General features: G+C 37.1%; 4 protein-coding genes across 4 annotated transcripts; 2 read left to right on the forward strand and 2 right to left on the reverse strand.

The window, feature by feature from the left end:
- Positions 1 to 958: 958 nt before the first annotated feature.
- On the forward strand, positions 959 to 4,375 carry EIN_306410 (hypothetical protein; the record flags this gene model as incomplete). Its single annotated transcript, XM_004186013.1, has 1 exon — positions 959 to 4,375. One exon carries the CDS (start codon positions 959 to 961, stop codon positions 4,373 to 4,375), a length of 3,417 nt encoding a protein of 1,138 aa, XP_004186061.1.
- A 3,753-nt stretch (positions 4,376 to 8,128) lies between these two features.
- EIN_306420 (elongator complex protein, putative) lies at positions 8,129 to 10,019 on the forward strand (the record flags this gene model as incomplete). Its single annotated transcript, XM_004186014.1, has 2 exons — positions 8,129 to 9,226; positions 9,387 to 10,019. 2 exons carry the CDS (start codon positions 8,129 to 8,131, stop codon positions 10,017 to 10,019), a joined length of 1,731 nt encoding a protein of 576 aa, XP_004186062.1.
- A 232-nt stretch (positions 10,020 to 10,251) lies between these two features.
- Positions 10,252 to 12,402, reverse strand: EIN_306430 (hypothetical protein; the record flags this gene model as incomplete). Its single annotated transcript, XM_004186015.1, has 2 exons — positions 10,252 to 12,182; positions 12,291 to 12,402. The coding sequence occupies 2 exons, from the start codon at positions 12,400 to 12,402 to the stop codon at positions 10,252 to 10,254; spliced, it is 2,043 nt and encodes a 680-aa protein (XP_004186063.1).
- Positions 12,403 to 13,934: 1,532 nt separating this feature from the next.
- EIN_306440 (hypothetical protein) lies at positions 13,935 to 14,813 on the reverse strand (the record flags this gene model as incomplete). Its single annotated transcript, XM_004186016.1, has 1 exon — positions 13,935 to 14,813. The coding sequence occupies one exon, from the start codon at positions 14,811 to 14,813 to the stop codon at positions 13,935 to 13,937; it is 879 nt and encodes a 292-aa protein (XP_004186064.1).
- Positions 14,814 to 15,139: the final 326 nt, after the last annotated feature.

A 15,139-nucleotide genomic window follows, 5' to 3' on the forward strand; every position in this document is an offset into this window, starting at 1 on the left:
ATCTATAAAAAAGAAGTTACTTTTACCATTTATTTAAATTGCCAATACAAAAAAGAGATCGAGTGGTGCTAATTGATTGATCATTTATAATATAATTTAATTTTTTAACTATTTTCTTATATAATTGAAATAGTGATTTGAATTTATTGTATTTTTATAAACTTAATATTCGATACCCATTTTTTTATAAATTGTTTGTATAGTAAAATCAATAAATAATATAATTAGTTATATAATATACCGAATGGTAAAATTATAATATTAAAATGAATATTTATTTTTTTAGTCAAAATGAATAAATTTTTGAACTGATTCGAATTTATTATAGAATTGTGTTATTTTATTATAAATTACTATTGTTTTTATTAAAACCATATATAAAGAATAAATTAACCAATTAATAAAATTTAATTTTTTTGAAATTAATATTAATTTCAAGATTAAAAAGTTGGAACGACAACAAACAAGAGAATGAAAAATGACAAGAAAAATTTGCAAAACCTATGGAATCGCTGAAAGCCTCCCAGACTAAACCCACTCCGATGCGCACCTCGGACACAATTGGATCGACTATGGACCGCACTTTGGACTTTTTGTACTGTCTGACACCAGACTCTTCAAAACAGAAGGCAACAGAATGTTACCACCGAACATTGACTTCTCAAGCCATTTTTGACCCAGGGTCCTCCGAAGAAGCCTCGCAAAAGATCAACTGATATATTTTCTGTTTATATCGCAAGATCACTTTGAGCACAGATTTAAGTCTATGAAACAATATTTAACAACTCTATATTATAGTATATTAATAGTTTAATTACAATACAAACAAATTTATTTCAAACTAATAATATTAATACAATTAATTATAATACCATTCATCGAAGTTTATTTGGTTGACTGAATTGAGTCGACTGGATGATAAAATGAAAAAAAGTGAACTTGAAAACGAGGTGAATTGATGTCTGACGACCAGGCTTTAAAGCACATCATGGACAGAGATGAGAAGTACGTCCGCGAGCACATGCGGGGATATCTTAAAGAGAAGAACCCTGACCGTCTTGCACTGATTCAGTTATGTGCTGCGACACAAGGGTGTGTTCCTTTAGTCCACCCCTTTCTCAAGACAAACTCCCCGAAACTCAACTCGGAACTTCTTGCTGTTGCTATTTATAATCAACACATTCCACTCGTCGACTTGATTCTATCGCTGTATCAAAAAACAAACCAACTTCCTCTTGCTCTTCAATTCACTCAACTCTTTGGTCCTGAGCATTACCCCTTCTCTCTTTTCATTGAAAAGGTTGAACCAGAGAAAGTCGAGAAAGTGGAACTCTCAGACCATCAACTGCACGTCGACGAATTCGTTGAACCACTGAATGATGTTGCAGATAACGTTAATATCAATGAAAGCGCTATCCTTCAACCACCAGCAAAGAACGCGTCTTCAAATTCATTGAACCCAATTTTAGACGGGAACTCCGAGAGATCAAATACGTCTGAAAATTCAAAGACCTCGAAAAAGTCAATTTTCGACATTTTCAAGAGTCTGAAGCTCTCGACACCAATAAGAAATGAAATAAACAACGTGAACTCCATCTTCGAACCACTCAACCAAAACTCAGTCTTATTTTTGGGAGACACAATAGTCAATACATCAGACTCAAAGATCAAATTCTTCTTTTATAAGGCTCTTCCAACGCGGCGGAAAGTCGTTGAGGTGCGCGCGATGAGTGCGCGCGTGGCGCTTGAGATTGGTATTGGGTCGTTGCATATCACAGTTGTGAATAAGACGATATACACCCTGACGTCGACATATCCGATTCCTTCGGAAGACATCTGCTTGTTCTTCTCGTCGGAGTTTTTCGAAATTGGAAGCGTGAAAATCCCAAATCCGCCGGATGCGGAGAGCGCGCTGATTTGGTTTGAAATGAGTCCGTTCAGTGCGCTCTCCGTGTCGAATGTGACGAGTGTCCCGACGCATGACACCTACGAGAATTTTGTCGACTTCAATTACCCAAAAGTGTTGGAAAGACATCTTCCACCACCGCTCATGTCACACATCTCCGTTTTACTTCTCTCGTTATCAAAGGTCCCAAACGACGAACTGTTTGATACTGTCATCTCCAAATTGAGTGCCGACTGTGTCGAACAACAAATCAAAATGACAAATCAGTTCTGTCTGAGACAATGCGCCTTCCAACACCTCCCAAGAGAGTTCGAACGACTCAAAAGTTGTTGCAATGAAATTGATGAAAGTGTATTTAGAGCACTTGTCTCGTCTCCATTCACTCGGAGCCATCGCAAGATCTTACAGATGTTGCCGATCAAAGAATTTAGTAGAACTCCTATTGGTGCAATTGATGATATCGCTGGTATAAACGCGGCGTTGAAAATGGCACCAGCACCGTGTCACATCATTAATGACATTTCACTCATCGAAACTGCGTTGAAGAAAAAGAGTATTGCCGCGTTGGAAGTTCTTTGCAGGAGAAAGCCTGTTGGTGTGGATATCACAGATACTGTTTTTGATCACCGTGTTGAACACAATGAAAGTGATAGCAATGCGAATAAGTACTCGACGAAGATACTTGAGGCATTTCTCGAATCGACTCTACAGGCTTCGCAAATCATTTCTAAAGTTGTCAAATACCCATTTGATTATTTCACTGTAAATTTGACTGCAACGACAAACCCGGAGGCCGTCGCATATATGTTAGAGAACGGCGCGAAATGTGGCAGACTCAACTCGTTCAATGAGAGTTGTAACGAGATCATCTACAAACACCACCCAACTTGTGTCGACCAAATGGAAGATGGGGGTCGTCCGCTCCATAAGGCAGTTCAAGAGGGCAATTGGCGATTTGTGGAGTGGCTTTTAGAACATGGTGCTGATGCCACAAAGCGCGATCTTACCAATAAAAAGGCCATTGAATACATAGAACAGACTGAAGACAATAAGAGTTGCTTTCTCTTACTAGAAGAGAAGAGTCATGAGATGAGTATAGGAGAGAAGACTGAGGTGTATGTTGAAGGTGTTGATATTCTTGTTGTTCCCAATAGTCATTGTGTTGTGGTGAGTAAAGTGAATAGTAAGATGCACGTCAGTGTGACTGGGAAAGATCTCTTTGAGCTCAAAAGTGACTATGAGAGTGTCTTAGGAAGTGGGGACACCCTTTTGATAGTACGAAAAGATTCAATGAAAGTCGTAGATGTTGTTTCGAAGAGTGAAAAGGACCTTCCAAAGAATTATTTCATCAATCAACAAAACAGTGTCATTTGTGGGAATACATGTTACTGTGCCCTTCCTGGTCTTGACCACAAAGAGACGTACGAATTGTGGAAGAGTGAATTGAGTACTTCTTTCATGATGAAAAGAGTTGTCTATGACTTTGGGAGAATTGATTATATCACATCCGACGATGACATTGTAGTTGTTGTTTGTAATATCTTCCGATATGATAACAATGGACGGAAATATGTTTCGTTCTCGCCTCATGATAGTAATGATATCAATACAATTCACGTTGAAATAGTTCGAGAAGACAGTGTTATACCAATTCCAATAGAAGTGAGTCCAAGTGCGTTAGAATGGGAAAGCAGTGAAATTGAGAGTGTCTGTCTCTCCGACAATTTACTCTTCTTCTTCGTGAAAGACGCGAAGTCTTCTAAGCCGCATTTTGTGATCGATTTCGTGACTAAACAACTTGTTGGCCTTCCACAACAATTTGAGGTGGTACACAACGGGGCTTGTATCTTCAACAAGAGCGGAGTCTATTGCGAGAACAACTTTATTAACGTCTTTGACTTGACTCAAGTGCTCTTTAGTACGATGCAGAGACTTCTTGGGAAGTTCATGAGAAGTGATGTGCATGACTATGTGATGAATAACGGAATCGACTTCTTTAAGTTCAGCGGCGACGTCTTGAGGTGTCGGATACCACAAATCTTCGAGAAGGTAAACACCCAGTCGAAGAGTCTTTATGTGAGTTTGACAAAAGATGAGATGGAGGCTTTTTTGCTGTACATTTACACGGGAAATCCGTCATTTCCAGTCAGAGATTTTGTTGTCGTTGACCGAAGACAATTGTTATATAGAGCTAAAGTCAAGTTGGAAAGTCAATTCAGAGTAAAGATTGAAATTTTTGAGACATTTGAGAGAGTCGTCGAAGATTTTGAGAACATGAAAGATAGCAAAGTGATGTGCGAGGTGTCGACACGCAATGGGACCATAAATGTCCAAAAAGAATGGTTCAATTTCTTATTTAAAACTATTGATAAAAAGTGTATGGAAAAGAACTCAAGCCTCGAAGAGGTGGCGGAGCAATGGAACCATTTGAATAGTAAAGTATGGTTCAAATATATCTGTCTCTTCTAATTGTTTATTAGTTTCATTTTGTCCTTTTAGTTCATTTTCATTCATACCAAAAAGACTAGAGTAAGTTGTAAAACGTTGTCCCAGTCGCCAACGTTGTCCCGCTTAGAATATTCTCTTTTGTGTGAAATCATTCTACGATATATTCAATAACCGTCATTGTAAAAACAACAAAAATGTTTTTAATTTTGTTTTTATTTTAAATTATTTTTTTTCGAAACATTACAAAAACTTAGAAAATAATCATTAACTTATTTAGTTCTCTTTTCCTTCTTTTCAGAAGAGCAATCCAAAAACCCCTTTAAAATGACGCACATAAGAAATGGGTCAGTCAAGTGTGTGTGGTCACTTCAAACACTTTTAGTAGAATTAACATGCATGTCATAATAAGTTAGACGAACTGAATGTTAGTTAAACTGAATGTTTCAAACACACAAAATGAAAAAATAAACATTTGGATGTTAATGTGCATAAAACAAACCTCTAGCACCATAGTTGCAACGAATATTGAAGAAATGTATATACCTGAAGAGCGCAATTCCTATAACGTAAGTCAATGGTTAATTCGATATTAAACAGACCTTGTATTTTTTATCTGAAGAATCAGTAAAACCCTTGGAGTTTTTTTAGGTTAATTATAAGTATAGTTTCAAAGTTATAATAATATAGATTATATTATGTGTAATTATTTAACTATAAAACTATACTAACATATACAATAATTAACATATAAAATAAATTAACACATTTTAACTAACGAAAAACTACTTTGAATAATCATCATAAAATTATAAAAAAAGAGTTTTTAATTATCTTTTACTCGTTGATTTTTCAAACTAAAGAGCAAACAAAATATCACTCGTAAACAATTGTTTTGTTGAACTGGAGCAATTTAACTCTTTTCCTTTTAAACAAAATCATTCCACACTTGGTTTCTAATTGCGAGTTGGCACAATCTCTTGCGTTTTTTCTTAAAGTTTCGTATATTTCCTTTTTGACGTTGTCGATATTATCGCCTTCTTCATTTGACATCTCATTCATACATCTGTCAATTTCTTGCTGCTCGAAAAAGCAATTCAGCTTCGTGCATGAAGATGGCACCACTTCACATACTGTACTCAAGTTTTTAAGTAGTCTGTACTAACCCGCATGCAATAAAGGAAGACACCACATTCTTTGATGTGGTCACTCTTTCCCACGAGTTGACAATCGACATAATTTGTACAGATATATAGGAAAGGTGACCATATGTGTCATTCATCAACGATTTATCAGTTGTACATGCCCATTTCTGATTTCCAAATATCCCCACATCACACATTTGCAACAAATGAGATGAGTGTGGGGGTAGTATTATTTTGACATTATTCTCTGTCAACATTTCTACAGCGCCTACTCCAAGATGAGAACCGTAACCATCCATTACAAGAATTGACATACCGCTATAACCATGTTTTCTTCTTTTTTCGAGCAACTCGGGAATAAAAACACTTCGGATCCACTCTTCAAATAATTGATTTGTCATGAACGCTTTTTTGTGTACTTCAGGCACGCTTTATTGTTTGTCAAACCCAATTCTAAAAGCTCCTTCTCAACACTTTCTGTTGGTATAATGAAAAAATGTTTCAGTGCTGTGCCATCCATACAAATTGCTGCCATCAATATTGTTCGACTTCCTGCGCGTCTAATGGGTACATTGACAACACCAGATCTTGGTCTATTTAAAAGAATGACCGTTCTTGTCATTTTATCTACCCACCTTTGGAATCCTGATTCATCACAATTGAATATGAAACTTACTGGAATACCATTGGCGTAATTGGAGAGAAACTCAAAATACGCAACAATCTCTGTTGTTTGTACCTCCACTCTTTCCTCTTCCATTGGTTCCGCTTTTATGGTGGATAATTTGGCCATTTTGTTCACGGAAGTGTACAACATTTTGAGGTCAATATCCTCTCTCCCCAAAGTTGTTAGTACAAAAGAAAGCAACTCTGGATATCCAGCTGGATCTTTAGCGTCTTCCCGTAGTTCAATGAAGTTGATAATTTTTCTTTTCTCTTCCTCGGAAAAAACTCGACTTCTTCCTGAACTTCCAGGAGCTTTTACTACAAGACCAATCTGCCTTTTCCATACATCCTTGGAATATGCAGAAGTAAGACTTGATACAAAAGAAAATGATTCCAGTGCAGTTTTTTTCTTCATGTATTCATAGAGGCGGAACATTTGAACTCTGCGATTTGGAGCTGTTAAGTTTCGTTTCAACCTCATGAATCGAAGAAGGTGAGTAATGACTTCGCTGTGTATATCTTCCTTTTTGTGCTCCTCAAGGTAATCCCAGAGACCAGTACAATCAAAGTCTTCATCTTTGAGGGATTCTTTTATCTGTTTGTCTCGATTTGCTGTGATATCAATTTCTTCCATATCAACACTTGATTCACTCATTTCTTCTTCTGGTTGTTGGGTGTCAGTAAAATCATCTTGTTGAACGGTGTTGTTTAAAAATACTTCAACGTCGTTGTTATCTACAATAACATTTTGTCTTATTTCAGTTACAGTATTGTTCGTTGTATTATTTAATGGTGTTGTAATGGTTTGGTCTGGTATCAGAAGATTATCGTCAATCAAAAACTCCATTAAATGGTCATAATCAGTCTCTTTGTCATGACGACACTGCTTTAAATATAACAAACACGTTTTTATCAGCGTATTGACCGATTTCAACTGCCCAGTCAATGACATTATCATATTTGCAGAGTCAATGATCTTTAAAGCGGTTTCTATTCTCTCTTCGAATAAAATAAGAGAACTGTCTAAATTCGTGTATAGATAATTTGAAAGGTTGTTATAGTCATAATAACTCTGTTTAATGTTGCTCATCAAAGTATTTTCTAATTCTTTCAATCTCGAAAGTGATTGATCAAGCTTCACAACAGAGACTTCTTTGCATTGTTCTACGATGGACTTGATTTTTAAAAAATCAACACCATCAAAATTGATGTTTATTGCTCTTGAAAAAACATGCACTGGAAGTGAACTATGACTTTGAGTTGTCGTTGATGTCGAGTTCGACATAATATTGTTTGTTTTTTAATTTCTAGTTTTACAATTGTTCAAAAAAATCTCAGAAAAAAAAATAAAATGTTTAAAGTTTTTATTTAAATGGTGTTTTTGATTTTTGCTTTTTGGATAAAATTATTTTAATTTGTAATGATATATGTCTTAAAATCGGGATCATTCAAACATATTATTAATAATGGTAAACAAAATTTAATTTTGTTTAATCGACAAAAATGCATAGAATGTTCTATTTTTTATTCAAATAAGACTAAAAGAACGACGTTGGCGACTGGGACAACGTTTTACAACTTACTCTAATGTGATTTGTTCCAAGTGAACTCTTCGTATTTTTTTGGAGATTGTTAAAAAAAATCTGTTTTATTGAAATCTAAACAAATTATAAATGTGGAGAATAAGTGTTTTTTTTTATTAAATCAAATAAAAATAAAAAACACACAAAAAAAACTCACAATTGATTTTTTCAATTTTTTTTTAAAACCCTTTTTCAATTTTTCGAAAAATTATATTTTTTTATATATAACACTAAACAGTATTTTGTAAATCTCTTTGTTATTTTAAATAACTTTTTGGCATTTTCTGATAATATTTACCATTTTGTGATTATAATAATGAAAACAAAACTTTTAGATTGTGATGGGAGTATAATAAAAAACTTTGAAATCTCAAAAAATCAGAATGAAATCTCAAGTGATCAAAGGCAGAAAGGGACCGCCTAAATACGGTAGAAATTCGGTTCAATTTGTAGCGTGTATCAATGATATCGTCCAGACATTAATTGATATGTACGAGAAAGGAGAGGAGATCGATGTCAACCGGCTTAAAACCAAAATGGCACAAAAGCATGATCTCCATACATCCCCTAAACAAGTCGACATCATAGCGGCTATCCCCGACTCACACCGTCCTTTCTTATTACCCATTATCAAATCCAAACCCGTTCGTACTGCTTCTGGAATAGTCGCAATTGCCGTGATGTGTAAACCACATCGATGCCCTAACATCCGTACAGGCGGCGACTCTTGTGTGTATTGTCCTGGTGGTTGTGACTCGGACTTTGAATACTCGACACAGTCGTACACGGGATATGAACCAACTTCCATGAGAGCAGTTCGCGCGAGGTATAACCCATATATCCAATCTCGGACTCGTGTCGAGCAGCTCCAGAAATTGGGACACAATGTCGAGAAAGTCGAATATATTATTATGGGTGGGACATTTCTTTCAATGGATAAACCTTATCGAGACTCATTCATCCTTGGCCTCTTCGACGCACTGTCGGGCCACGTGTCGTCAACAGTCGAAGAAGCAGTGAACTATGGCGAGAATTCCAAAATTAAGTGTGTTGCTATGACTATAGAAACTCGGCCAGATTGTTGTTCAGAGGACCACATCAGAGAGATGTTCCGTTATGGAACAACACGTTTAGAGATTGGTTTGCAATCGATATTCGAAGATGTGTGTAAGAACTGTAACCGAGGTCACTCTGTCAAGGATTGCACTGACACCTACGTGAGACTCAAAGACGCTGGGTACAAAATAGTTACACATATGATGCCAAATCTACCAGAAGTACCACCAGAGAGAGACGTGTTCACGTATTCCGAAATGTTCTCGGACGGGCAATTTCAAGTCGATGGGCTGAAGTTGTACCCAACCCTCGTTATTCGAGGAACAAGACTCTATGAAATGTGGAGAAAAGGACTCTACCATTCATACACGTCTGAGGAAACTATTGATGTTTTGTCAAGAATTCTGGCTTTGGTGCCGCCTTGGGTTTGTATTTTACTATTAGTTAATAGTTTTAAATTATAAATTATATTATAATAAAACAATTGCTTAATAACAACACCACTAAGCTTATTATAATTTGTTAATTAATGTTCTCATCTTGAATAAGACTGAGAAAGGCGTGGTTGAACAGTCTGACGTTGAGGTGAGAATCCACAGAATTCAGAGGGATATTCCAATCCCTTTGGTCTCTGCAGGTGCGGACAAAGGCAACCTGAGGGAGTATGTCCAGAAAAAGATGGACGAGAACAATTGGCCTTGTCGCGATACACGAACGCGAGAAGTTGGGATTGCAGCACTTCAGGGAAAACCTGGGAAGAAAGTGAAAGGCGCACGCGAGATCGAGTTGATCCGAAGAGATTTTGTGGGGTCTGAAGGGTGGGAGACATTTTTGTCATATGAAGACCCTGAAGAGGATTTACTTATTGGTCTTTTGAGACTCAGAAAACCGACTGAACACAAGTTTATGAAGGAACTGGAAGGCGAGACATCAATTATAAGAGAACTTCATGTCTACGGAACCGCAATTCCTGTCAACACGAAGAACCTGAACCAATACCAACACATGGGGTACGGCGCATTACTTTTACAAGAAGCAGAACGAATCGCCAGAGAGGAACACGGCAGCAATAAGATCGTCATCATATCAGGAGTTGGAGTCAGGCATTACTACAGGAAGTTTGGGTATATTCTTGATGGTCCTTACATGGCAAAGTTATTGGTCGAGGGGCAAAAACTTGACAAAGACACAAGGCATTTTAACGATTACAAAAATTGAGAATTCTGTGTTATTTTATAGTTAAATTAATATTTTATAAATTACAATTCGATTTATAAAAGAAACAAAGAGTTCAGTTGTTACGTTTTATAAATTATTGTATAAGTTTGTTTATAGTTTAATATCAACCAAAGTATCTCATTTATAAAATGAGATATTATTAACAGAATGAAAGAAAAGAAGAGCGAAAAAAAAGTAAAAGACAATGCTAGAATGAATTACTTGGGGTGGATTACATTCCTCTTCCGCCTCTTCCTCCCCTTGGGGCGCCTCTGGGTGCTGGTGCACCTCTAGGGGCGCCTCTTGGAGCTCCACGTGGTGCGCCTCTTGGCGGCATTTGGAATTGTTGTGGCTGTTCCTCTTCCTGTTGTTCTTCTTGTGGTTCTTCGTATTGCTGTGGTGGTGGCATTCCGCCTCTTCCGCCTCTAGGGGCTCCTCTTGGAGCTCCGCGTGGTGCTGGTGCACCTCTGTGCATTGGTGGTTGAGCAGCTGGTCTCGGAGCAGATTGGGACATCCCTCCTCTTGATGGTGGTGCATGTGCTCCTCCGGCTCTATTTGCTCGTGCAGCTATAGCAGCGGCAAGTGGGTTTCCGCCCATACCGCCCATTCCTCCTCCCATTCCACCGCCCATACCTCCTGACGGTTTGTTGCTGATTGCTGGCGCTGATTTATCAACGGTTACTGCTTTTTTGAGTTTTCTTCCTGCTTGAATTTGTGAAAGTAAATCGCCTCTTCCAGCAGACGATGGTGGTGCTGATGGTGCATCTCCACCAGATGGTGGTGGTGGCATATTAGGTGGTGGTGGCGGCATCATACCCATTGGTGGTGGTGGGGGTTGTGCTGATGAAGACATACCTCCTCTTGGTGCACCTCGGGATGCCGACCTTGGTGCGGAACGTGGAGCGGCTCGTGGTGCTGGTGCTCCACGTGGTGCAGCTCTTGGTGCGCCTCTAGATGGCATTTGGAATTGTTGTGGCTGTTCCTCTTCCTGTTGTTCTTCTTGTGGTTCTTCACGTTGTTGTGGTGGTGGCATTCCTCCACGTCCTCCTCTTGGAGCGCCTCTGGGTGCTGGTGCACCTCTGTGCATTGGTGGTTGAGCAGCGGGTGGTGGAGCTGATCTTTGCATACCTCCTCTTGATGGTGGTGCATGTGCTCCTCCGGCTCTGTTTGCTCGTGCGGCGATGGCAGCGGCAAGTGGGTTTCCGCCCATACCGCCCATTCCTCCTCCCATTCCACCGCCCATACCTCCTGACGGTTTGTTGCTGATTGCTGGCGCTGATTTATCAACGGTTACTGCTTTTTTGAGTTTTCTTCCTGCTTGAATTTGTGAAAGTAAATCGCCTCTTCCAGCAGACGATGGTGGTGCTGATGGTGCATCTCCACCAGATGGTGGTGGTGGCATATTAGGTGGTGGTGGCGGCATCATACCCATTGGTGGTGGTGGGGGTTGTGCTGATGAAGACATACCTCCTCTTGGTGCACCTCGGGGTGCCGACCTTGGTGCTGGTGCACCTCTAGAAGTTCCTCTTGGTGCTGGTGCTCCACGTGGTGCACCTCTAGATGGCATTTGGAATTGCTGTGGTTGTTCTTCTTCTTCTTGTGGTTCTTCATATTGTGGTTGTGGTGGTGGCATTCCGCCTCTTCCTCCCCTTGGGGCGCCTCTGGGTGCTGGTGCACCTCTAGGGGCGCCTCTTGGAGCTCCACGTGGTGCGCCTCTTGGCGGCATTTGGAATTGTTGTGGCTGTTCCTCTTCCTGTTGTTCTTCTTGTGGTTCTTCGTATTGCTGTGGTGGTGGCATTCCGCCTCTTCCACCCCTCCCGCCGCGAGGAGCTCCTCCTCTTGGTGGCATAGCGCGTGATGGTGGTGGAGCTGATCTTTGCATCCCTCCTCTTGATGGTGGTGCATGTGCTCCTCCGCCTCTATTTGCTCTTGAAGCTATAGCAGCGGCCATTGGGTTTCCACCCATACCGCCCATTCCTCCTCCCATTCCTCCAGATCCTTTTTTACCTTCGATCATTGGGGCAGACTTGTCAACTGTTTCACATTTCTGGAGTTTCTTTCCTTTTTGAATTTGCGAGAGTAAGTCGCCTCTTCCAGCAGACGATGGAGCAGGCATCTTAGAGTTAGAAGGTGGTGGTGGTCCCGGTGGTGGTGGCATCATTCCTAGTTATAAGTGACATAGAAAAAGAAGGGTGTCGGCATTATACATAATTAACAACAAGTTCAGACGAGTCCAAAAAATTTGATTCAAGAAAGTAAAGAGATACAAACCTGGTGGTGGCGCGAGTCCTGGTGGTGGTGCCAAGTCTCCTGGAGGTGGTGGTGCCGAACCTCCAGAGGCGTGTGATGAGGATTTCTTCTTAAAGAATCCGAAAGGAGCCATTTAATTTGAAAATTGTAGATAAAAGTTCGTCTTAAAATACAGAGTCGACAAAACTTAAAAACCGAATTTCCAAGTTCATCCCAAAATCACGTTGAAAGTTTCTTGTGTTTCAGTTTTATAACTTACAAAGACCCGGTTTTTTGGTTTAATTCATTATTCTTTCCCCAAAACTTTTCATCGTTTGTATTTTTTTAATAAGAAAAATCAGTCTTATTGTAAGGGAAAAAATGGGTATTTAATCGGTTTTGTCATTCCATCGTTTTTGAAGTTCTACGAATCCAATTTCTATTTTTTAAAGTATTTTTTGCTCGGCATTTTCAATGTTTCTTTTGAAACAAAAATATCGATGCTGTTTAATCAATTTGTTCTATAAATAATTTAAGTGATGCGTTTACACAACCAAACAATATAAAGTAATTATAAGCAACGACTAAAGTAATTATATTTCACAAGTAGAATTGTTTTATTCAATTTTAATACTCATTGATTAAATAAATGATGACATGTCATTTTCGAGATGAATTGAAGTGTTTGTCCATTATCATTTACAAATAATTTTGAATTAATTTCAGGAATTTAACATGAACTTACAAAAAAAAAGAATTGTACAAAGATGTCGTGGTGTTTCCATAATTAAATAATTGCTTCCTTGTATTTAGTTTTGTATCTACTGTTTTACTAATATATCAAACGTTAATAGTACTCATCATATATAATTTTGTATAAATAAATACAGGTGCTTCTATTCATATAAATAAATAACAATTGCACTTTATTGTTTATGTAATCAATGAGTGTATGTGTAAACAATTATTTTTATATTAACATATAACGATAATTAAATTTCGTTGCACAATTACTATTAGTAATTTACTAATAGGTGTAATTTAAAAAGATTATTATAAAAAAATTCATAAAATAACATTCTTTTAATTTCAATTACATAATTATTAGATTTAGTTTGATGTTACACGTTTAACCTTGATTATACAATAATATCAATTCATTAATAAAATCTTGTAATTTACAAAACATTAAAACCATCAATCCAAAGATGATTTAATTTAATTAGAAAGATATAAAGACAATAAATACTCAATTAAAGAATTTAATCAATAAATCAATGAGTTATTGAATTTTAGTTCATTAGCATTGTTTAAACATTGGAAAATTTGTCGTGTAGATAATTAAACATTTTTCCAGAAGTCAGAATATGTATTAATAAACGAATTGTATATTATTTACTCTATTTTAATTAATAAACTATTATTTAATTTAAATTTAACTATATTTTAATTATTACCAATTCTATATATATTTGTGACCAATTTTTTATAATTTATTTACTATAAATAAAACTATAAATCAAAAATCAAGAATACGTTTTTATAAAAACGTGTTAGACAATAAAATAGAGTCTGAAATGTAATTATTACAACACAAAGTGTTATAATATGTTTGAATGATTATTTGAATGAGAGAATACCATTTTCACAACAAAAAATCAGCAAAAATATTATAAAAAAAATAAATTAACTTGTTTGGTACTGGACATAATTCTGATTCAGTGAATTCATTTCATCCAAATCGATTTCATCATTCAAAAACATTTCGGCAAACACTTTTTGAGCGTCGTCCAGCTGTTCGAAGTTATTAATAACTTTCCTTCGTCTCTCATTACACACTGGCACTTGTTTTATAATATCATCTTGACTAATTACACCAGTCTTGTACAATTCGAGTATATCAGAAAATTCCTTTGGAGGTTGTGGAAGGTCTTTAACAACCAAATGTGCAGACATCTGTTTGAATTCCTCGTCATTAATGACTTTTTGTGTCAGTAAATTTTTCATCCCGTCCAATTCCTTCTCCGCATTAATATTGTCCAAGTACTCTCTAACATTAGCAAATCCCTGTTTAGCAGTCTCTCCTACAAGAATTTTGAATTCTTTTGGAATGTGTTTTTGGACAACAGGAACTTGTGATTCGACTTTTTCAATTTTTTCTATTTTTTTATTTTGTAAAGTGTGTGTTAAATCGGGCACCTCTGGTATTCTGGTGTTCATCTCCGTCTTTTGGATGACTTGGATTGGTTGAATTGGTTGGATGAATTTTTGTTGGGTAGGGGCCTTTAGAGGTGTTGGGGCGAACGGGAGGAAGTTGAGTGGAAGTTGAGGAATTTGCGTCAAAATCGCGTTAAAAATAGAAGTGAGAGTGTTGTCTTGGACCAAATTGATATAATTAATAAGTATCGAATTTTGATCGATAGAGAATAAAGGGAGTGGAGGGACTGCTGAGAGAGAAGTTTTAACCAAAGGAAGGTTCGTTGGATAGTTTTGAGGAATGTCGAAGATAAGAGGCAAAAAATAGGTTAAAGGACTTTTTTCGAAAGTGAGAGTACCATATAGCATTAATGTCTTAGACATTTGATCAAAACACAATTGAAAATGATATGTGTTTAATACAGTGACTATTTGGGGGAGAAGATAATCAGAATGGGAATACTCCGCTCCAACATTGATTATATAACTTTTTAAACCAGTTAATGAAAACGACATTCTTTTGAAGTTTTAAAGATCTAAATTTGTGAAGTTTAATAAGTTACTTATTAATATATCATTCGGATTGTTGAAAATCGACAAAATAAATCATTGATTATTTTTATATTTTATAGTTTAATATACTATTTTATTCTAATTTGATTTTACAATCGTTTTATGATATTATTTATAATTTA

Source organism: Entamoeba invadens (assembly GCF_000330505.1).
Source record: "Entamoeba invadens IP1 unplaced genomic scaffold scaff_1105074724509, whole genome shotgun sequence".
Lineage (NCBI taxonomy): Eukaryota > Evosea > Mastigamoebida > Endamoebidae > Entamoeba > Entamoeba invadens.